The sequence below is a fragment of the Prunus dulcis genome, unplaced genomic scaffold (genome assembly GCF_902201215.1).
Source record: "Prunus dulcis unplaced genomic scaffold, ALMONDv2, whole genome shotgun sequence".
Taxonomy (NCBI): Eukaryota; Viridiplantae; Streptophyta; class Magnoliopsida; order Rosales; family Rosaceae; genus Prunus; species Prunus dulcis.
The window spans coordinates 4652-27965 of NW_023010229.1; the positions used below are offsets into that span (position 1 = coordinate 4652).

At 35.8% G+C, this 23314-nt stretch overlaps 1 protein-coding gene and 1 pseudogene across 1 annotated transcript; one reads left to right on the plus strand and one right to left on the minus strand.

Moving 5' to 3' along the window:
* Positions 1-633: 633 nt before the first annotated feature.
* LOC117613244 lies at positions 634-2768 on the plus strand (annotated as a pseudogene).
* Positions 2769-19748: 16980 nt separating this feature from the next.
* Positions 19749-20604, minus strand: LOC117613245 (protein PHLOEM PROTEIN 2-LIKE A1-like). Its single transcript, XM_034341872.1, has 3 exons — positions 20398-20604; positions 20082-20197; positions 19749-19920 (listed from the first exon to the last, which is right to left on the minus strand). Exons 1-3 carry the CDS (start codon positions 20602-20604, stop codon positions 19749-19751), a joined length of 495 nt encoding a protein of 164 aa, XP_034197763.1.
* Positions 20605-23314: the final 2710 nt, after the last annotated feature.

The window sequence follows — 23314 nt, forward strand, 5'->3', positions numbered from 1 at the left end:
TGATTTCAGTAATCAAACAATGTATGATTTCAGTAATCAAACAATGTATGATTTCAGTATAATCGCACTTGATTATGGCTCGTTAATTAATTGTGGTACAACTACAGTATAATTGAAGGATTGTTAATTAAAACCTGAAATTTCCTTACAATACAAAGGAGGATGAGTTAGTGTTCCGTTGAGATCCTCGAATAGTTTGTCCTGTTTCTTTAGATTTAGATTTCTCTACCTTATGCAAGTTCCCAGTGAACACCAATCAGATTTTAGTGTATTTTAAGCCCTGACAAGAATTTGAAACTCAAATTTTGGTATACCTGAAATTCTCTTATCCTTGTATTTTGGTTACATTTTTTGCCCTTGCATATCAAATTTTCTCGTCATCATGGAATGATTAAAAAGGGAAAAGGAGAGGAGGGAAATTTGTGAATCAGCATGACCTTGTTTATCTGCAAATTTTATGGCTAGGATTTAGAGTATACAGTGAAGTCTCTATAGATTAATATGCATATATGATCTATGCACCCACCGACTTCTAATAACGAAAAGCTTTTCAACAATATCTTTAAAACTTACATCTTATTGATCTTAAAACATATATATCCCTGATAATAATTTTATCACTGATATGTACAGTGATGAGGCTGGTGTATCATTATGGTCTTTATAGGGATATCGCCAAGGTTAGCCACCCAATTCCCTACATTCCAGAAGCTGAGTCCTGTTTGAGATTTTAACTGAAAATGAATGGGATTTTCCTCCTGCAACAATTCATCCAATAGCATTGAAATGGTTGTTTCAACAAGAGAAAATCAACAGGCCATTGTCTTATCATCTGCAGAAATTTTGTGGAAGGAATATAGCAAACGGCTCTGACATCATCGTCCATGGAAAGTAGAGTGTCATATGGAAACTGTTAATTCAATTGCAGAGTTAATGGCAGAAGCAATACTTCTTTGTTCTTATTGATAGGAATTTGGGGGAAAAGAAGGCCAACAGCATGACATAATTTCTGAACTGAATCTCGTGGGAACAATTATTGACATATTTCCAACTGTTTCATACCAGTGATGCTTGCGTGGTATTGGGAATGCGTTCCACAATCTTTATTGTACATCAACATATACACAGTCCCCATAGATATCACAGCCGTCTTAGTTTTAATTTTTAAACTTTATGCTCAGTGCACTACGGAACTCTTTCTCATGATGACTCTTGGCTTGCACCGACTATGACGGTGAGTAATTAATTTTGCTGATTCCAGCTTTGCTTGCTGCCACAGGAATTTAATCAGAAAGGTTGTCTTCTTTTGAAGTTAATAATTATCACTACAAGCGGCAGACGGGTGGTATCATGAATGTCTTTTAGTAATTGACATTTTTTTTCATTAATTTTTAACCATTCTGCAAATCAAGTGCTCATAGTAGCTTTAAAACCATTATTTTCAGGTTTTATGAGGTGTGGAGAAGTCTTAATATTGGTGCTTCTTATAAATTACTGCTCGTTAAGAAGGTTAGTTCATCCTATTAAATTCAACCAACCATATACAATTGCATTTTTCTTTTGAATCTACTGCCACATAGGATAATTTCCTTTATTTGAATCTACTGCCATGAACTATGCAGACTAATGCATTTTGGATCTGCTTGTTTGGTTGCTTCATCATACCTGTTGGTGTTGTTTACCAGAATATCTAGAGGAATAGGACATGGGAGGAATTGATATGCACCATGGAGTACCTAATGTCTGTAGTGGCTGACCTAGAAGGCCTAATTCTCTACAGTGCCTCATAGTGGCTATGAATTGTGGCCTCTGCCTATCAATGATCTTGGGGTGGGAATTTCCAATGCAAGGGAAAAATGTGAGTTCAAAGAATTATTGGAGTTGGATGATTGTGGAAAACCTTGTAAGTGTCTCCAGCAGCCCTATGCTTAGCATCAAAATCTTTCAATAATCTTCACGAGCCTACAAATCATGTAACCGTCACACTGTTAAAACTGCATAAGGTTCCTGAGTGGATGAGATCTGCATTTAATGATTCTTGCACCAAATTATTTGAGCACCCAAATTCTACTTTTATTTTGAGCTCTATTGAATTCTTGAAGACCTAACAAATTGCAATTATAAATCAGTTGCTCCATGTGACCATTTCTATGTCTTGCATTTTGTGTTCCCTTGGTTTTTGTTCTTGTCTAGTGAGCACGTTAAGGGATTAAATTGAAGTTTTCCTTGCTTTTCTTTTTTGGTTAAACTCGAAACGTAACAATGAGTCAGTGTACTTTTTTCCAGTTGGTTTTAGAATGAAAACTAGCTGAAGGTTACCATAAATTTCCACCCCTTGTCATATTCCGGTCATGCTTGAGGATTTAGAAGTCGAATAGCAAGGAAGTGCAATTAACAGAGAGATAATGCAGCTATTTTATACATTGCAGGTGTGCATAAAGCAAAAGTACACAGCCAACAGTCAAGATGAAAGTGCAGAAGAGCAGTGGTCACTATCTTGTACAATTCGGGAGAAGTTTGTGAGTATTTCATTCATGATGTCATCTGAGTCATCTCTATATACTAGACAGGGATTCTGGAGGATTAGATTTTCGGGATAAGAGATTGTTAGAAGAAATAGAGCTTTTCTTTAATACTTTTACAGTAACAGATGACAGCTAAGAAAATCATACTAGTGGTTCACAGAGTGAAAGCACCTTGCAGTTATTGCCTTTGTGATCATTGATTGCATGAATAGTTGAAAACTGAAAATGCATCGACTTTTTTTATAATCTTGATTCTTGTCAAGAAAGTTGACCCCTTAACGGTTATTGTGTTAGACACTGTAACCTTGGTTCCCGTCTAACCTAAATTGACTAAACTGTTTTGTTTGAAGTTACTATCATTTTCAACTGTTTATGCCTTAGAAAGAGCTGACTTTTTCAATAATCTTGTTAGACACTGCATGAATATCTGAAAACTGAAAATGCATTGGAAAGAGCTGACTTTTTCAATAATCTTGTGAAGAAAGTTTGTGCCTTTAACGTTTATCGTGTTTAACGTCTAACCTAGATTGACTAAACTGTTTTGTTTGAAGTTACTTTCAACTGTTTATAGGACACTGTCAAAGGCTTGTAATCAAATTGAAATGATGGAGTCAGTTAGTTAGTCCCTCAAAAATTCAAATCCGACAGACAGCTTATACTTTGAGCTTGGAAGTTAAGAGACAAAATATTCTTTCATTGCTATAATTTGGAAATATACAGATACAGTGGAAATGCCTACAAGACAGTAGACTTACTCATTAGCACTTTGTACATGCTGCAGCCTCTTCCTATATGTAAAAATCTTAATTACTTGAAGCTATCTATCTATCTATCTATCCATATACTCTTAGCTTAACAGTCTCCAATATCTCCACATGCTAGCAATTGGCGCCAGAAATTAACATCTCAAAGTCTCTCATCGTTTTGAAGTTATCATCAATGACAACATTTCTCTCCATCTCTTCGAGGGCAAGCCGAGCCGCTTCTCTATCTCGTTGCCGTTGCTCCTTGATGTACTCATTGGCTTTCATCATCTCGGCAGCCCTAAACTTCTTGATCTCATCTTCGGTGTTTTCAAGACCATTAGAGCCACTGTAAAGAACCTCTTGTTTGGCTTTGAAGATGGTACCTGCAAACCGTGCCTTCAGCATTGCAACCCGAGCAGCCCTTCGTGGCGACAGATTAATCTCATCGGATGTTGTGGCGTTGACAGGAGAGGCATGATGGAGTACTGTCACTGGCGATTTGCAGTTACTGAAATTACTAGAAGAAACCTCAGAAACTCCATGATCAAAAACTGCCTTCAAGGGCGCCAACCCGCCATTATCTACTTCATCAATATCTTTAGCCTTAGGCATCTGCCTCAGCCTCTTCACCCTCCTCTTCGTTTGCTGACTCAAAACCCCAGCTGGATGGGGATGGGAATCGGAATCGTAATCATAATCGGAGGAACGTGGACGCTTGAAAGAACGGGGATTGGGTTTTGCACAGACATTGTGGTTGCGATTGTTCAAAGAATTCAGATTAAGCTTCAAATCTTCAAGCCTCATTGTCACCAAACCAATTAAATCAACACTTCAACTATAAACGAAGAAAGAAAGATTGAATTGAACAAGTGTTGCGTGATCTTCAAGCCTCAGAATGGGAATCTGAGTGAGAGAGAGAGCGATTAAGGTTATATGGATTTGGGGATTTAGGGTTTACAACCAACGGCTATATTTTTTCTCAATTCATTCTCTTCACTTATCTTGCAAACCCACTTGCTTAGCTTTCACGTCGTTCGGTGATTGTGGCCAAGAGCGAAGCGTGTGATTGTGAAGGGTGTTTTTTGTGTGATAGGAGAATCGGAATGGAAATGTAGAGAGATTAGGGTTATATGGATTTGGGAATTTAGGGTTTACAACCCACAGCTATATTTTTTCTCAATTCTTCCTCTTCTTCACTTCTCTCGCAAACCAGTAGCTTCGCTTTCACGTCGCTAGGTGCTCTACTGTCAACTCTGCCCACTGCCCGGCCTAAAGTTAATCGCGTTTCGTCTATATATTTACACTTTTGCCCTCTCTTCTTTGCAACGATTATGTTTCAAACTTCTCTCGCGCATTTCAGTGCCAATTTGCTTGCACTGAGCTTAATTTACAATTTGACCCTTTCTTAAAAATAAAAAATGGTTTCACCAAAAAATTAAATAAATAAAAATGTTGCTACTTATTTTACTTAGCATCCCAATTTTTGTTTTTCCTTTATGGGGTAGGTTGAATTTTATTTTTATTTTCTAAAAGAAAGTTCAATTCAAATAGTCGCATTTTTTTTTCATATAGTAAAATGTTACGAGAATACATAATTTGGTTATGTATTTAGAATGGGAATAAAACAAAATTATAGTATATATGAAGGAATTGAAGCAATGATGAATTAGTTTTGAAGGAATTGGAGCAAGGATGAATCATGCTATGAAGGAATAAGAGTCCCTTATCATATTTAGTAAGTGTCTCAAACTCGAATAAGAAAAAAGTTGATTTTCACTGCACTACAATATTTATTAACCTTCAAAAAATTGGAATAAAACCAATATATGATTACTAAAATAACAATAAATTGTAGAAAGTGGCGTCCCATTGCAAAACCCAAAGGACTTCTTGGTGGGCCATTGGTTAAAGAATTAATATTAAATAAGAACGACGTTTCAAGCCTGGGGCGTCATTTGAACGTTTTGAACAAGAACGCCAATTCACTCACGTAGGCTTAAAGCTATGGTTGGGGTGAGTTTTGCTGTTATGTTTCTGCTGATTTGGCTTTCACATTGAATTTGACATATCGATTGGAGATACTCTTATAAAACTACTATTTTTCTTTCGAGTATCAATAGATCAATTTGCTTGATTTTGTTTATTTCATATCCACTAACAAATAAACAACAACGTGAATTACATCGACAACTAAGTTTAGTTAAGTTCAGTGAATTGCGGCAACAAACAAGAGTTTATATTTGTTGTGGTTGAAAATGGTACTTAGGTGACGAGGGATAAACTTAAAAGATATTCAACCAAGAACGCAACAAACTTCACACACTCTAGACCTTGACCAAATACTCTTATGACTAGTCAACTGTCAGATATGAATTATACCAAATAATAACATACACAGAGCATACCAAGATGTACCTGCAAGCCTAGAGAATTACTAGTGACAACCTAGGCACTCAAAAGGACCCGTCAATCAAGGCATCCCCTGTGCTAGCAACAACTATGATGAAAGTGTGTGAAGACAATATAATCAAGCAAACACCAAACAGCACATAATGATGACTAGTCAACTATAAGGATACAAACCAAGAATTCATACGATGACTAGTCAACCACTAAGAACACAAACCTAGAATTCATATGATGACTAGTCAACCACAATTCATACGATGACTAGTCAACCACCAAGAACACAAACCCAGAAAAATTACAGAGATGCAAACAGAAATTGTTCACCCAAGAAACCCACCATTGGGAAAAAACTGGGGGTCATCAACCGACCAGGCAATCCACTAAGTAGAAAAAGATTCTTACAAAGGAACACAAGCAAGCTCAAGAAAAACCTAGATCTATTTAGGAAGATGAGCTATACCTCCATTGTGCAATCTTCTTCTCCAACTTAGCAAAGCTTGAAGCTCAATTCTTCATGGCAATGACAGCTCCTTCTCCAGCTCATTCATCCCATGGCACCAGTTTGCAAGCTCTAACCCAAAAAGAAACCAAAATTTGGATTCAAATGAGAATGACCAATTTCTTCAAGAAACCATACTCTTGAAGAAATCAATCTTGAATCTGACCTAGATATAAATGAGAGAGTGTTTTAAGTAGCTAGATGCAGATTAGTATTTCAAATGCAGTTTTTCAAAAAGAAATCAATTTGGAAAAAACTCATAGATGAAAATAAGATGGTTCTCTCTTGAGGAAGAAGAAGCGAAAGATGGCAAGCCAAACTTTCCAAAACTTCCACCCAAAAGAGACGATTGCCCAAAGAGGAATTCCTTAGCCTTTACAGACAAAAATTCCCTTAGGTCAGAATCACACATGGTAGCAGAGAGAGAAAAGAGAATAGGACAAAAAAGTTGGTTATCCAGCTGGAAATCCTACAGAGCAAGGATGACTAGTCATACAAGAAACAGATGACTAGTCATCATTTTATGAAAACAGTTTAATGCAATGTTATGCAATGCACAATTTACCTTTGCCAATTTGCTTGAACCTCCATAGTATAGTTGTTAGTTAAGAACACCTAGAGAAGCTATTCTCAATCTAAACTTGAGCTTGATAAATAACAAGAGAAATCCTATTACAAAATTGTCAAGGAAAGCGAAAAAAAAAAAAAAACTCAAAATGCATACATTAACAGTGGTGATGGGCTAAACAAAAGTTTTATAATGAGAGAAAAGACATGGTAGAAGGTAAATTGGGTTAATATCACATGCAATAAAAAGATGAAATATCCTAGGGTTTTTTAAGGGCAAAACGACAGAGAAAAATATTTATTTTGTTTGAATTGCAAACCATTCTATATATGTTCCCTCCTCTCCTCAACATTCATCAGTTATATCATCTGCGAAGATTTCAATTCTTTTTTTTCTTTTAAAGATCTTGTCTTCTAGGATGAGTTTTTTTTTTTTTTATTGTTGTTGGTATTAACTTGTCTTGATCTTACATTCTTTTCAATTTGTGCTCGGAAGCTTCACAATCATTCTGTGCTGTGCATGTGAAAGCTCTAGATTAAAATATCCATAAAAAACCTCTATAAATTAATGGTTATGCTAAGCCAAAATTAGGGCATTAATTCCATCTCTAGCAGTAACAAACTTTGATTAGAGCACTAGAAAAGAAACTAGCGATGGCATGGAAAGGCTACACAACTTGTTCATCCTCACAGCATTAATTATCTTTTGTTTCTTTTCAAGTCCAGCTATTGGAACTACTGGTTCTGCAACCCACTACAATCCTCCCTATACCCGTAAGGCTTTATTTGACTGCCTTGTGTATTTTAATTAAGGAAGGTTCAAGAATTCAACATGGTGGTGAATTTTTACTTCATTTGATTCCCGTAAGGCTCATATATTTATAATAATTTGCTTAATTTTGTATACTTCTCTGCCTACTTTGGGAGGAGAGACAGCGGCCATATGGTTGCAGCTGCAAGCTACATGCTCTATGACCGCCGAGCTATTTGTGGGAGGAGATACAAGGTTACATGCTAACTGCAGCATACAGTATGGGTCGGAATCCATGCAAAGCCAATAATGTGGTGTATGTGACCGTCGTCGACCTCTCCCCCGGCTGTCAAGCCCAACAACTTGACTTGTCTAGAGCAGCATTCGCATCCATCACCGGTTTAGGAGCAGGAAGGACTCAGATAGACTTTCAGCCAGTGTGGGAGAGAATGGTCATGTTTTCGTACCTCTATTTCTTTTTCTTTGTCTTTCATAATGTAGAATAATAGGTGGATCCCTCAAGCCTAGTATAATGAATTCCAATATGTATTGATGACATATCAGCGGTAATGTTGATTTGCCGTGACATAAAAAATGATTTAAGAATCAATATGAATCTCGATAACGGGGTCTAGATGAGTGGAAAAGGGAATTGACTTGCAAACAAGAAATCTTAGATTTGAATTCCAATGACATCTTAGTTGTGTGTGTGTGAGAAATCCCCCTCCTCTTTAATTTATACCACCACTTATTTGGATTTTTTTTTAAAAACTATCGCTTATAATAAAATAATAATAATAATAATCAATATAAATCTCAATTTGCACGATTCAATTGGTTACGAAGATATCAAATGAAGGGCACAATGGGTGGAAAAGAATGAAAAAAATTGACCAATAAACGGTGGTGCACTCATTAAGCACAATAAGAGGGACGTACTCCAAAACATCACCAGGCCAGGTCAAGCAAGGGGACGTTCTTCATCTAAGAGCCTGGCAGCATCTCACTGTGGGCGTTCGAGCTAAGTTATTTTATAAATTTGTAATTTTCTTCTTCGTCACTTTTCCCTTCCTTTTTTTTTACTTGGAAGAGAAGGTACACAAAAACCTCAAATTCGACTGCAATGTAAGTAACTGGCCGTTGGGAACGACCCGCTTGAAATATGAGGAGAACGGGAACGATAAAATGTGACTGCAAAAGGTATTATGTTCATGTAATGGATTGGTGCCATGATGGTGAAGATCGGACATGGGATAATAACACTATTGCTTGGCACCGTGTCCAAGCAAGTCAAGCACTATTTCTCCTTGTGTCTTAATAATTCTGATTTGGAACACAATAAAATATTTTTTTAAAAAAAAAAAATTAAGGTGTTGTTAAACAAATCCTAAAATTAGTACACCCTAATATTTAGATCAAAATATAAAAATGAACTAAATACACCCTATTTAACTACCAAAATTACCCATGGTACACCTTAATATTTAGTGTTGTTATTCCCATGTACATCACAGGACATATTCTTCGACTTGCACCAAATGGTAAAAACTCAAAATGCTGCCCTTTATAATCATTGGAGCTGCCATCGAACCTTTCAGGGATGAATTCTTCTAGGTCCTTCCAAGACTCAAGGTCTCGTGCAATTGCCTACACTACTACATTTTATACTTTACGCGATGAAAAGAATTTCGTCGCACAAAATACATTGTAGTCGCACAAATTTTAACGCGACAAAAACTTCGTCGCTCAAAGATCGTGAAGAAAGACTTTGCGCGACCAAGTTTTTTCATTGGTCGCGCAAAGTAACTTTGCGCAACGAAAAAGTATTGGTCGCGCAAAACTTTGCGCGATGAAACAGACGAAAAATATTCGTCGCGCAAAGTTTGCGCGACGAAATACATTGGTCGCGCAAAGTCTCAAAAAAATTTATAAAAAATAAAAAATTTCCGCGTTCCATTTTTGGTACCGCCCACATTTTTAGAGTTTTGCGCGACGAATACTAACGTCGCGCAAATATTTGCGCGACGAAATATTTTTTGTGTTTTAAATTTTTTTAATTAAATAAACTAATTTAATAGTTTGCGCTACAAAATATTTTGTCGCGCAAGGTTTTTGACTTTTTGTTTTATTATTTCTTTAATATTAATTTATTCAAATTTTTACTTTTTAAATGTAATTTAATTGTATGATTTTTTAAAATCACTTTGATTTCAATTGATATTAATTTTATTATATTAATTTTTTCAAATTTTTACTTTTTAAATTTAATTTAATTGTAAGATTTTTCTTAATTACTTTAATTTAAATTGACATATTCAAAATAAAATTACATATGAAAAATAGTGATCAAATTATCCAATAAATATTTATATATATATAATATTCAAAATGTACACATGAATTAACAAAGTACAATAATAAAATCCTAATGCAAGCATATTGTGGTGGTAGTGGCGGATAATATGTTTTGATAGCTTCCTAATCCTCAACTTTAGCCATCAAAGTCTTGATGATTACCTACAAAAAAACAAATATGGTCAAATAAACAACAACAACAAAAAAAAAGAATGCATAATCTCCCCTAAAATTGTTATACCACAAATCCAACCCAAACTCCAATCTCTCCCCTTTACTCAACCCCAAACCCCACACAAACTCAAAACTAACTCAAAAAACACATATTAATGAAAAAAATTTAAAATTTGGAGAGAATATACCTTTTGGCAAGATTGAGAGTGAGTGAGAATGAGAGGGAGAAGTGAGTGTGAGAGAATTAGATAAGATAGTGATAGAGAGATGAGAGAGTGAGAGATAGTGAAAAGATAGATGAGAGAGTGAGTGAGAGTGAGAGATGGTGAAGAGAGAGATGAGAGATTAAGTGAGAGGAGTGAGTGTGAGAGAAAGGGTGGGATTTGGGGAGAGGGAAAGAGAGAGGAGAGGTAAGAGTAGAGAAAGAAATTGAGAAAATGGTGGAGGAGTTATTTCGGTTTTTAAAAACCGTATCACTTTGCGCGACGAAAATACTCTTGGTCGCGCAAAGTTTTGCGCGACGAAACATATTGGTCTCGCAAAGTTTTGCGCGACGAATATAGAAATATTGGTCGCGCAAAGTCTAAAAAAAAATTATTTTTTGAAAAAAAAAAAATTCCCGCATCCCATTTTTGGTACCCGCCAAAATTTTTAAATTTTTGTGCGACGAAAAATACATATTGGTTGCGCAAAGTCTAAAACAATTATATAAAAAAATTCCCGTGTCCCATTTTTGGTACCCGCCCAAATTTTTGCGCGACAAAAAATATTGGTCGCGCAAAGTCTAAATTTTTTTTTTTTAAATTTTAAAAACCCGCGTCCCCTTTTTGTACTCGCCCAAATTTTTTGTCACACCCCAGACCGGCTCCACCGTAGCAAGATATTGTCCGCTTTGGGCCTGGCTACATTCTCACCAGCCCGCACGGTTTTGTTTATGGGAGCTCACGAAGCAACTTCCCAGGGTGATCACCCATCCTGGGATTGCTCCAGCCTCCCACTCGCTTAACTTCGGAGTTCTCGCTAACCCGCAAACTTTGCACTATTGAATTGGAACATCCGGGGCTCCGATTCAGAATTCGTGAAGTACCATACGGTCCTAGGAACACCTAGAACAACATATTTTAATTCGGGAAAGATCTAACGGTCGGAACCTATCAAACCCGGATAACGTACAATATGCGAAAATTCCGTTCGATAGTCAAACGACGTCCGAATTGAGATCCGCGAATTCCTATACGCTCGTGACAACCTAAGGATCTCATCGGGTTAATTTACATCCTCACTAGACTCGCCCACGCGCCGCCACACGCGCCGACAGCGCGTGGGTGTGTAGAGTAATTCCGGAAACGGAAAAACTCCACACCCGAGCTCACCCTTCCTATCCTAGCTTCTACTCGAGGTCAGGATCACTTCATTCAACTACGGGAAGGCCCAATTCGGGCGGCAACTGGCCGAAATTTCATTTTGAAATTCGGCCAAAACCTAGATTTTCCTAATCGGTTTTCTACACCCAAAATCGATCCAAACCTACACCAACAGCAGCTAGAACTCGTAAAAAGGATGAGAAACCATACCTCACCCGTCTGAAATAGTGGTCAGAGGATAGAGAACGAGTGACTAGAATTTCAGACGAAAATCGGCCTGAAATTCGTGTTTCCCGACGACGTGGCGGCAGCTGACGGCTGGAGGTGGGCTGGGGAATGTCGGCGATGTCTGGCCGAAGGTTTCGGTTCCGGTCTCACGGCTGGCCGTGGCCTGTGACAGTGGCCGTGCTTTTTGCAGTCGAAGGAGGAGGAGGGACGACGCGGGAGAGAGAGAATCGGGAGAAAGAGAGAGGGATAAAACTGGAAAAATCTGATTTTTACTCTATCCCTTTTTGAAATATTTACAAGTTTGCCACTGACACTATTTTGCCCGTAACTTTTTCGTTACAACTCCGAATCAAGCCTACCGCGTGTCTACGAATTCGTCTCGGTACCACCTACCCAGAAATACCATTCATGGTCCCAAAATCCTTCCGGATAAGAAAGTGACCAATTTACCCCTACCCCAAGGGTAAATTCGTAATTTTAATTAAATCGATTAAAATAAACATTTAATTTGGAGTCGGGGTGTTACATTTTTTGAGTTTTGCACGACGAACTGTTGGTCGCGCAAACTTTTGAGAGACGAAAAATTGGTTCGTAGCACAATATTTATAAAAATAATTTTTATGAATAATAAAAAATAAAAATATTTTATTTTATGATTTAAAATATAGTTAAGGTGAAAGCTACTTAATAAATGTATATACTATTCAATTTCTTAAGTGTTATATGTACAAAATAAATAAATTTAAAGCTACTTAATAAATATATATATATACACACACACACACACACACACACACACTTCAACGATCTAACCATAAGACTTGTTTGTATATACTTCAAGATTGTATACCCCAAAAATCACAAAAAACAAACATTCAGAGATCTAGTAATGGGACAAAACTTTTCGATAGTTATAAATGAAAAATCACGATTTAACGGTTATTTTAACTCCGATTTTGATGATTTTTTTACAGCTACACTCCTTGACCCTATATGAATACAATGACTGAATTTGATCTTCAATTTAAATCATTTGCACTAGTGGATACCATAAAATCTTATGTTATATTTAACGAAAGTATAAATAAACTCTTAATTGTTAGTGAATATATTGTTTTGATGGCATATGCATTCTACGAAACTAGTTTCAACGATCCAACCATCAAACTTGTTTTTTTTATACTTCAAAATCATATACGCCAAAAATCGGAAAAAATAAACATTCATAGATCAAGTAACGGCACAAAACTTTTTGACGGTTATAAATGAAAAATCATGATTTAACGGTTATTTTAACTCCGATTTTGATGATTTTTTTACAGCTACACTCCTTGACCCTATATGAATACAATGACTAAATTTAATCTTCAATTTAGAATATTTACACTAGTGGATACCACAAAATCTTATGTTATATTTAACGAAAATATAAATAAACTCTTAATTGTTAGTGAATATATTGTTTTGATGGCATACACATTCTACGAAACTAGTTTCAACGATCCAACAACGTCCAACCGTCAAACTTGTTTGTTTATACTTCGAGATCATATACGCCAAAAATCGGAAAAAATAAACATTCATTGATCAAGTAACGGGACAAAACTTTTCGATGGTTATAAATGAAAAATCAAGATTTAATGGTTATTTTAACTCCGATTTTGATGATTTTTTACAGCTACACTCCTTTACCCTATATGAATACAATGACTGAATTTGATCTTCAATTTAAAATATTTACACTAATGGATACCACAAAATCTTATGTTATATTTAACGAAAGTATAAATAAACTCTTAATTGTTAGTGAATATATTGTTTTGATGGCATATGCATTCAAAAAAACTAGTTTCAACGATCCAACCGTCAAACTTGTTTGTTTATACTTCGAGATCATATACGCCAAAAATCGGAAAAAATAAACATTCAGAGATCAAGTAAGGGGATAAAACTTTTCGATGGTTATAATGAAAAATCAAGATTTAACGGTTATTTTAACTCCGATTTTGATGATTTTTTACTGCTACACTCCTTGTCCCGATATGAATACAATGAAATAATTCGATCGTCAATTTAAAATATATATTTTCTAACAAAAACCCAATCTGAACAACAAGAATATATTTTTCTAATAAAAATCCGATCCGATCTAAAATAATAAATTTAAAGTTACTTAATAAATATATATACCGTTTAATTTCTTAATGTTATGCATACAAAATAAAAAAACAAAAATAAATTGGTTTAGGTGACAAAATGCTTGGATTACGTCATGGAAAAATTTTTAACAAATAATTTTTTTATTTTATTTATTTTTATAAGGACTTTGCGCGACGAAACTTCGTCGCGCAAAGTCACTTTGAGCGACGAAGTTTACTTTTCGTCGCGCAAAGTCTCTTTGAGCGACGAATTATTTTTCGTCGCGCAAAATTTGTCGCGCAAGACTTTGAGCGACGATGTATTGTCGTCGCGCAAAAGTTTGTCGCGCGAAGTGTCTTTGCGCGACGAATTATTTTTCGTCGCGCAAAAAGTGGTTGCGCAAGACTTTGAGCGACGAAGTTTCAAGTTTCGTCGCGCAAAGTGACTTTGAGCGACGAATAGTTTTTCATCGCGCAAAATTTGGTCGTGCAAGTGGTTTTTTTTACTAGTGCTAGCCATTGACAAAGACAAGTGTTTTGGAGTCAATATCATAATCTTGGATTTTGAAATGAGCCATGTTTTCTCTTGGAATAATCATTGGAGCTGGAGGATGCAATGTGGTATCTTTGACTATCATCTTGACGTATTGAAGCTCATTTGTATCTCGTTCACTGATATTTCCTTTGTTTCCAAAGCATCTTCTAACTTCTTCTTGGGCTTTCTTCATCAGTTTCGGTTTCCTAGCTAGCTCTGTCATCGCTTACATCATTGTGGAGCTCAATATTTCTAATGAGGAACACAATAAAAGAAAAAATTAATTAACATTGTGGAGCTCTATACACCATCATTAATCAATGTCCACAAAGAGTAGAAACACACATCATAAAAATTTCAACGAAAAGGATGCTAACCTCGTTCTAAGAATCATTTCATTTGACTCTTCATCCACTTCACGTGCCTTTTCTTGGAAAAAATTTCCCTGCAGAATGCAATAGAATTCATAAACTCATTTAAAAAAGCAAAAATACTAGTAAGGTTTGATATCATGAGCAAGTGAGAACCTCATCAAATTCAATGTGGTGCACGTTTTCCTTTTTGGTAGAGGGCTTTCATATTTCTCTGCCACTTGTGGTGATCCACTTTAAGTAAGCCATGCCTCCTTGAAATCCGCTTCCCAAATTTTAGGTCTTCACCTCTAATCATGTACCCGTTTCCTACTTCCGGCATGTTCAAATCAGCAGGGTTTCTGTTAATTGAGCAGATTGAAGATTTGGAAATGTTTTGAGGCTTCATGGTCCCATTACCATTGTTAGCTTCCAATTTGTGTAGCATTGGATACATGTATATAATTCTGGTACATCATCAAATCAAAACCAGAAGATTATACATCAAAACCATGAGCAAATATACTCAGACTAGAGGGTTTTGAAACAAAGAATTTCCAAACCATGAGCAAATATGCTAGACATGTTAAAATTCTAATAGGACTCTTAGATCTACAAATCAAATAATATCGATTGAATCTCCAAACCAGTTCTGGTTACAATAACGAATAAATTTCCTTTAAATTTAGTGGATATTTTTACGGCATAGGATGATTTGTTAAAAAGAGACTTCAGATTCTAGAAGATGAAAACTAAATCTAGAAAAATTTAATAATAAACGGGTGAAATTGTAACATATTTATCAAAAGGAGCTCCCAATTTTCCAGATCTGGATCTAAAGAATCATGATTATGAAACCCTAACAGCACAAGGTTATTGATAACATATATACATAATTAAATGGAGCTGTACCTCTGGTAAATCAACGATGCGATTTTGAAGCCTGGATCAGACTCTACGGTTCTAGCATCATCTTCCTCTTCATCTTGGCCTTCAGAAAACTCAGATGCCTTCTCTCTCTCTCTCTCTCTCTCTCTCTCTCTCTCTCTCTCTCTCTCTCTCTCTCTCTCTCTCACACACACACACACACGCACAGAGGAACCCCAAACCTAATAAAATATGAATTAGAACTGGAGACGGCAGAAGGGTTTTTTTGTTGACACATACCAACTGACTGCTCTTTAGGTTATTTTTATAGATGAAATGAAACCATGGGCTGTTTTGTGTCTAGGAGGGTGGTTTTAAAAATACATGGGCTTCTTACTATTTTTAGTAGGTGAAAAATACTATGGGATGTTTTCTGGCAGTTGAATTTTTTTGAACTACAGACCTCCTGGCTCCATCCTCGTGTCTTCATCTTTGTCTTTATACTTATAATGTGGTTCATTTATGAACAAATTAAAATTCCCTCAATTTTCGAAAACTTGTGTTTAGAAATGTTTGGAGTGGAACTGCTAAACTATAGCTAGTATTTTAGAAATGTTGTTAACAATGGTTAAACATGTTTTCATGTTTTATTATAACGGTACGAAGAACTACATAAACGATAACTAATGATACGTAGTAACCATGTATGAAAGTGGTGGTGGCGGTATAATGATTTGTAGCATTAATGACACTAGTCGATTATGGAATGCATTTAAACCCTAACTTTTCAAGTAACCAATAACAACCAAATATGCACCAACGGGTTCATAGCTAGTGGTAAAAGTATTTACACATTTTCAAGAAGCACTTGGATTTTTAGCCAAAATTTCGATGATCTTCTAATAAAAGCTCGTATGAGAATACGTTCTTTCTTTAGAAGCACCCCCAAATTGGTCCTTAGAAAATAAAACCTAACTTGTTATTTTCATGTTAAGTAACAACCAGTCTGACTTTTTATTATTAAAAAAAATTTATTTTAAATATCAGTAATGGTCTAAATTATTAATATACTCTAGGGGAATTCAAACTTGAATGCAAAAGGGCACTACCTTGGCGCCTAAACCATGTCTGCAATACCGTATTGACAAAAAATTTCTAGGAAAATCAACCGGAGACAACCTGATACAAAGATGAAACCTATGAAAATGAGTAGCTCCAAGAATCTAAGTAAGTGGCATACTATAGTTTATATCAGCAACAAATTTTTTTAAAGGTTTAAGCATGCTGCATATATAATGCCTATTCTAGCAATGAAAATTAGAAAATGAATATTTGGATCATTATGTTGAATTCAAAATAAAATATTATCCAAAGCCGTTGTAAATATTCTCAAAATATTTATAATGAACTTCTTACAAATAATGTATAATTATTACAAAAATAAAATACATAAAGATAGATATTGACAACTAGTAGCAAAGCAGCTAAAAGAATCGGGAAGAAAAAAGAGAACATGAATTGTGACCAAGAGAGAAGCTATTATAATAAGATATGTTACACACTTCTACGATTACAACCTAAGCATCTTATGTTTTTTTTATAGAAACTTTCACACACTCTAAAAGATATTCAATCAAGAACGCAACAACCTTCACACACTCTAGACTTTGACCAAATACTCTTATGACTAGTCAACTGTTAGATATGAATTATACCAAACAATAACATACACAGAGCATACCAAGATGTACCTGCAGGCCTAGAGAATTACTAGTGACAACCTAGGCACTCAGAAGGACCCATCAATCTAGTCATCCCCTGTGCTAGCAACAACTATGGTGAAAGTGTGTGAAGACAATATAATCAAGCAAACACCAAACAGCAGAAAAAGATGACTAGTCAACCGCACAAATTCAGATGACTAGTCAACTATCAAGAACACAAACCCAGAAAATTTACAGAGATGGAAACCAGAAATTGTTCACCCAGAAACCTACCATTGGGAAAAACTGGGGGTCATCAACAGACCAGGCAATCCACTAAGCAAAAAAGATTCTTACAAAGAACAATAGCAAGCTCAAGAAATTCCTAGGTCTATTTAGGAAGATGAGCTATACCTCATTTGTGCAATCTTCTTCTCCAACTTAGCAAAGCTTGAAGCCCTGTTCTTCATGGCAATGGCAGCTCCTTCTTCAGCTCATTCATCCCATGACACCAGCTTGCAAGCTCAACTCAAATAGAAACCAAAATTTGGATTCAAAGGAGAATAACCAATTTCTTCAAGAAACCATACTCTTGAAGAAATCAGTAATGAATCTGACCTATATATATAAATGAGAGAATATTTTTATGAAGCTAGATGCAGATTCATATTTCAAATACAGTTTTTTCATAAAGAAATCAATTTGGAAAAAACTCATAGATGAAAAATTGTTCTCTCTAGAGGAAGAAGAACGGAAAGATGGAAAACCAATCTTTACTCAAATTCCACACAAAAGAGACGGCTTCCCAAAGAGGAATAGCAAGGCCTATACAGACCAAAAAATTCCCTTAGGTCAGAATCCCATGTGGCAGCAGAGAGAGAAAAAGGAATAGAACAAAAAAGTTGGTTATCAAGCTGGAGAGCAAGGATGACTAGTCATCCAAGAAACAGATGACTAGTCATCATTTTATGAAAACAGTATAATGCAATGTTATGCAATGCACAATTTACCTTTGCCAATTTGCATGAACCTCCATGTGATAGTTGTTAGTTAAGAACACCTAGAGAGGCTATTCTCAATCTAAACTTGAGCTTGATAAATAACAATAGAAATCCTATTACAAAGTTGTCAAGGGAAGCCAAAAGAAAAACCCAAAATGCATACATTAACAATACCCACCAAAATAAATTATTTTCTCTTATTCATGCTATGTAATTGTTGACTTTTGTATTATATTTTAGGTAATTTTTTGTAATATCAGGTTTCCTAGCTAGTATAGTCTTGTAATTACTCTCTGCAATAGTGAGATTATGATTGTAACCCTGCGTGTATATATATTCCTCGTTGTGAGATGAATAACACACAATAATATTAGCCAAATAATATTCTTCATCTTGGCACGAGAGCTAGGTTCATAAACAAAAAAGGGAAAAGCCTTAAGCGAATCCACCATGCCGCTGTTGCACAACCCGCTGCAATATTAATCCTGGGCATTTGATTTGAACAAATGGAATTGCTAATAGCCTTCTTTCTAACCTTCTCTTTTGGACTTTCTCCCTTTTCCTCATGACATGTGTCATTTTCTTTACACTTAAAACAATGTCATCAATCATCACACAAGCTAATTTTTCTTTTCCAAATTAACCCTTATTAAATATATATATATAATTTTTTTTTTTTAACAACAAGCTAGTATTTTAACAGCTTTCTTTCCACCTTATTAAAAAAATTCAATAACAAAAAAGAAAGGGTTTTGTATATAAAAAAAAAAACTATTTGATTTTTGTTTTTCCAAAGAATACATATGTCGCTAATAAAACCTTCAGTCCTTGCAAAACTTTATTTCCACCATATAAAAAAATTAAATAAGAAAAAACGTAACTTTTTTTTTTATCTACATAAAAAAGTATGCTTTTCGTTTTTCCAAAAGTTACATACTGTAATAATAAATTGTTGTCCTAGCATAGCATGGACTTCTTTTGTAACTAAGAAAAACAATTCTCACTGAATAAAAAAAAAAACCTTTTTTTTTCAAAAAAATAATCTCGCGTTTTTTCTTTTTTATTTATTTTTAACAAGATGGTAAGGAAGTTGTTAAAAAAAAAAAAAAAATCAATACATTTAATAAGTATAAACTTTGAAAACAAAATTGAGCTTGTGTAATGCATTTATAACAATCTTTGAAGTGTATTAACATTGTGTTAAGTGTATTGACATTATTTTAAAATTGCTAGCATTCGGTAAGAAGAATGGGATCGATACTATGTTCATGTAAGAGTAATATGGATTAGTACGTACCATGATGGTGAAGATTGGCGGGAAAACAACATTATATTGCTTGGCACACCGTGTCCAAGCAAGTCAAACACTATTTCTCCTTGTGTCTTAAAATTTATGATGAGGAAGACAATAAAAGATTTAAAAAAAAATTAAGGTGGTGTTAAATGAACCTTAAAATTAATTGAGTACACCTTATGATCTAAGTATACCACAATATTTAGATCAAATATAAAATTAACTAAGTACGTCCTATTTAACTACCAAAAATACCCATGGTATACTTTATCCCATCCATGAGCTGAAGCTTTCAGCTTGACCACGAACGCAACTTCATACAGAGTTCCTGGTGACAGCTTTGTAGTCTCAAATTGTCCATGCACTTCTAGCCAACATTCATTAATCATTTCAGCAGCATCAATGAAGACACCACTGCAATGAAACCTGAGTTAGGATTGAGAGTACGGATAGCATTTTATGATAATTATTAAATTATTATTATATTTTGTATATATTGCGTTTATCTGTTTCAACTTCAATAGGACTGGAGAAAATGAGAAAACCAATAAGTTATGCATTTAAGTTTTTGGTACCTGGTTTCTTGCAGGGAGGGCCAGAGCCAGTTACGATCGTCTTCAGCCCAAGAGATCGAGAGATCCCTTGCATACACCATAAAGCAGTTGTTGGACTTCTTGTCAACCCAATACTTCTGCAATAACAGAATAATGACATAACCAAAGATGGCTGGTTTCTAAGTTCACTTACAACTACAAGTTTCCCTTCTTTAAATCAAATTGAAAGCCCAATATATTTTGATTTGGAGCTGAATTTCGGCACTAACTGGAATATCACATTTCACAAAACTAACTCATCTGAGCATAGTGTTTGAATTTCTGATGCTGGGGTTACCTTTCTCTTTTGGTTTAAGGTTATTCCAGAACGGAGCTGTTCAAGGAGTTTTTCCACTGAGGATTTGTTGATGGGTGAGTCAGCTTCTCTCAAAATAGCTTCATAGTTGTGTGGAAGCGGCGGTGGGGGAGGTGGGGGAGGAGGCGGAGGTGGGGGAGGTGGGGGAGGTGGCGGAGGTGGGGAAGGACTTGAATACCCACCCCCCATCTCTTCAATACACTTCTTCCATCCAATGCTTAGTTTTTACTTATAAAGATAGAAAAACAAGGCTTGGTTGGTCATTTACATGGCGTGCTTATAAATCTATGATTTTCATATCATTGTGTACCCCGCTAAAGGTTTGGATGAGCATAAAGGTGCTTGCTACCCAAAAAAGATGTCCTGTGAACTTTTAATTTTTTTTCTTTGGTTGTCAGTTTCTCATGCATGCTGATGTCAAGCATGAATTAGCAACCAGTGGGTTGGAAAACACTTTGGAATATCAGAAAATGCCTTTATTCCATATGGTAAACTTTTGTTTCTTTATCATATATATATATATATATATATATATTCCGTTCTGCAGAAAAAAAAAAGAAAGGGATTTTATTCTAAGATATAAATATTCCTTTTTATAAAATAATATTTGTAAGTGGTCACATGATCATCTTGATTTACTTGCACTACTACATTTTAGTATTTGCGCGACGAATCCAATTTCGTCGCTCCAACTAACATATAGTCGCACAAATAAAAGCGCGACAGAAAAATCGTCGCGCGTAATCTGTCGCGCAAAGGTCGTGAAGAAAGATTTTGCGCGACAGATTCTATCACTCGTCGCGCATTTTTGTGCGACGGTTATCCTTCGTTACACAGAAGGTTCAGAGACGACGGAATCATTCGTCGCACAAAATTACGCGTGACGAAAGTAGATTCGTCGCCACAACAATGCACGGCGAATAGTTTTCGTCGCGCAAGACGTCTCGTAGACATTTGCGGCACAAGAGTTCATCGTCGCGCAATTCGGTACACGTATTGCGAGACGAAACTATGTTGTCGCGTAACATTTTGCGCAACGGTAAATTGCGTCGCGCTGTACGTGCCCACAAATTTTGCGCTATTTTAGCGACGAAAACTTTCGTCGCGCAAAAATAATTATATGTATTTAAAAAAATGAAACATTATTTTTTCGGAATATATAAATTTGCGCGACGACAAACCTTTCATCGCGCAAAATTAATATATAATTATAATATTACTTTTGTTTTATTTTATAAAAAAATAAATTTGGTTTTTTTTTTTGGGTAATAAAATGAAATTTTAATAATAAAAAAATTTATGTAAATAACAAATTTATTATATAAAATAAATGTATGCTACAAGAGAAAGATTTAAAAAATAATTACGAAAATAAAAAAACTAATCGAATAATGTTCCAAAATCTACATTATCGTCTGGCACATGCGGTTCAGAGGTCTGGGGGTCTACAGGGGCCGTCGTCTGGTGGGGATGCTCGGGATGGATGGGCTCGGAGGTCGGCGCATCAAAATGCGGGACTGGAATGCCGGACTGTGCGAGGGACTGCAGAATGACCGACATCTGACTCTGAAGAGTGGCCACCTGTGCTGTCAAAACAGTGACCTGACTGTTTGACTGCGCTGATGGACGGGGTTTGGGTTCCCTCCGCCTGGCATTCCCCATCCCTCGACAATATGTCCCCGGTCTGCTCCCTAGAGTCTGATCCCATGTCTCCGTCAAGATCTGAAACCCAGCATCCTGTGGAGGATCTACAGACTCGATCAGAGTATCGGGAGGAAGTTGGGAGCCGGACTCCTGAAGAACCAACTGGCTCCTCTCCACCATCGTCGTCTGTTTAGCATAACATAAAATATAAATTCAAACATTCATATAATAAACTTTAAAGTTGAATGCATAACATAAGAATTAAAATAAAATAATACTTACATGAAGGGACTTGGCCAACTCATTCCCAGGTCGAACATAAACGTCGCCAAAGACGTCGATCTCTGGGAATTTGGACCCCCCCTAAATTGAACAAAAGAAGAAAAATATTAGAACGAAAAAATAAATTAAGAATAATGAAAAAGTAAAAATTAAATAAAAATTATTTTATTATTACCTGACGCCGTGCATCCATCCTATAGGAGAAGGGCCTGGAACCCGAATGATGGAGAAGAGTCTTCTTCTTCCTATTGCCCTTATTGACTTTGGCTTTATTCTGTTATACAAAAAATAAAACGTATTAGTTGAAATTGAAATTAAATATAAAAAATTAAAAAAAACATTTATAAGAAAATAAAATAAAATATAAAAAATTACCACAAAAGCGGGCGCCTGAAAATGAGCGCTCTTGAAGAGCGACTTGCGGATCATCGAACGCCTCAAAATGGTGGTGCAAGTCGCTCTTCCACTGCTTGTACCTCTCAGAGAAGAGTCTGTTGACGTACGCCAACGACTTTTCGTCAAGGTCCTCCAAGTTGTAGTTCGTCTGCAATAAATTAATTACATACATTTAAATAATATAAATATAACATTTGAAAGAAAAAGAATGAAAAGGCCTACATACCGACAACTAGCCGCGAACCTCAGTCTTGGTCTCGTCAGGCATCACCTTCCAAGACTTCCATTGCATCGGGCAATAGCTCCGAATGACATGACCAATGTCGTGGGCCAAGGAGCTATGCAACTCCGCCGTCGGTGCAGCCCGATGTCGCTCGTTGTATCCGATGTTGATACGACTGTTGGTCACCCGGGTGACCTTCGCCGTCTTCAACTGCCGACACGGCCCTCGGGTGTTCTTCTTGGCTGCAAAGAAAGATGACATGAATGTTAAATAAAAAACAAATTTAACAATCAAATACACACACACAAAAATTAAAAAACAAAAACAAGAAATAAAAAATAAAATTAACTGGAG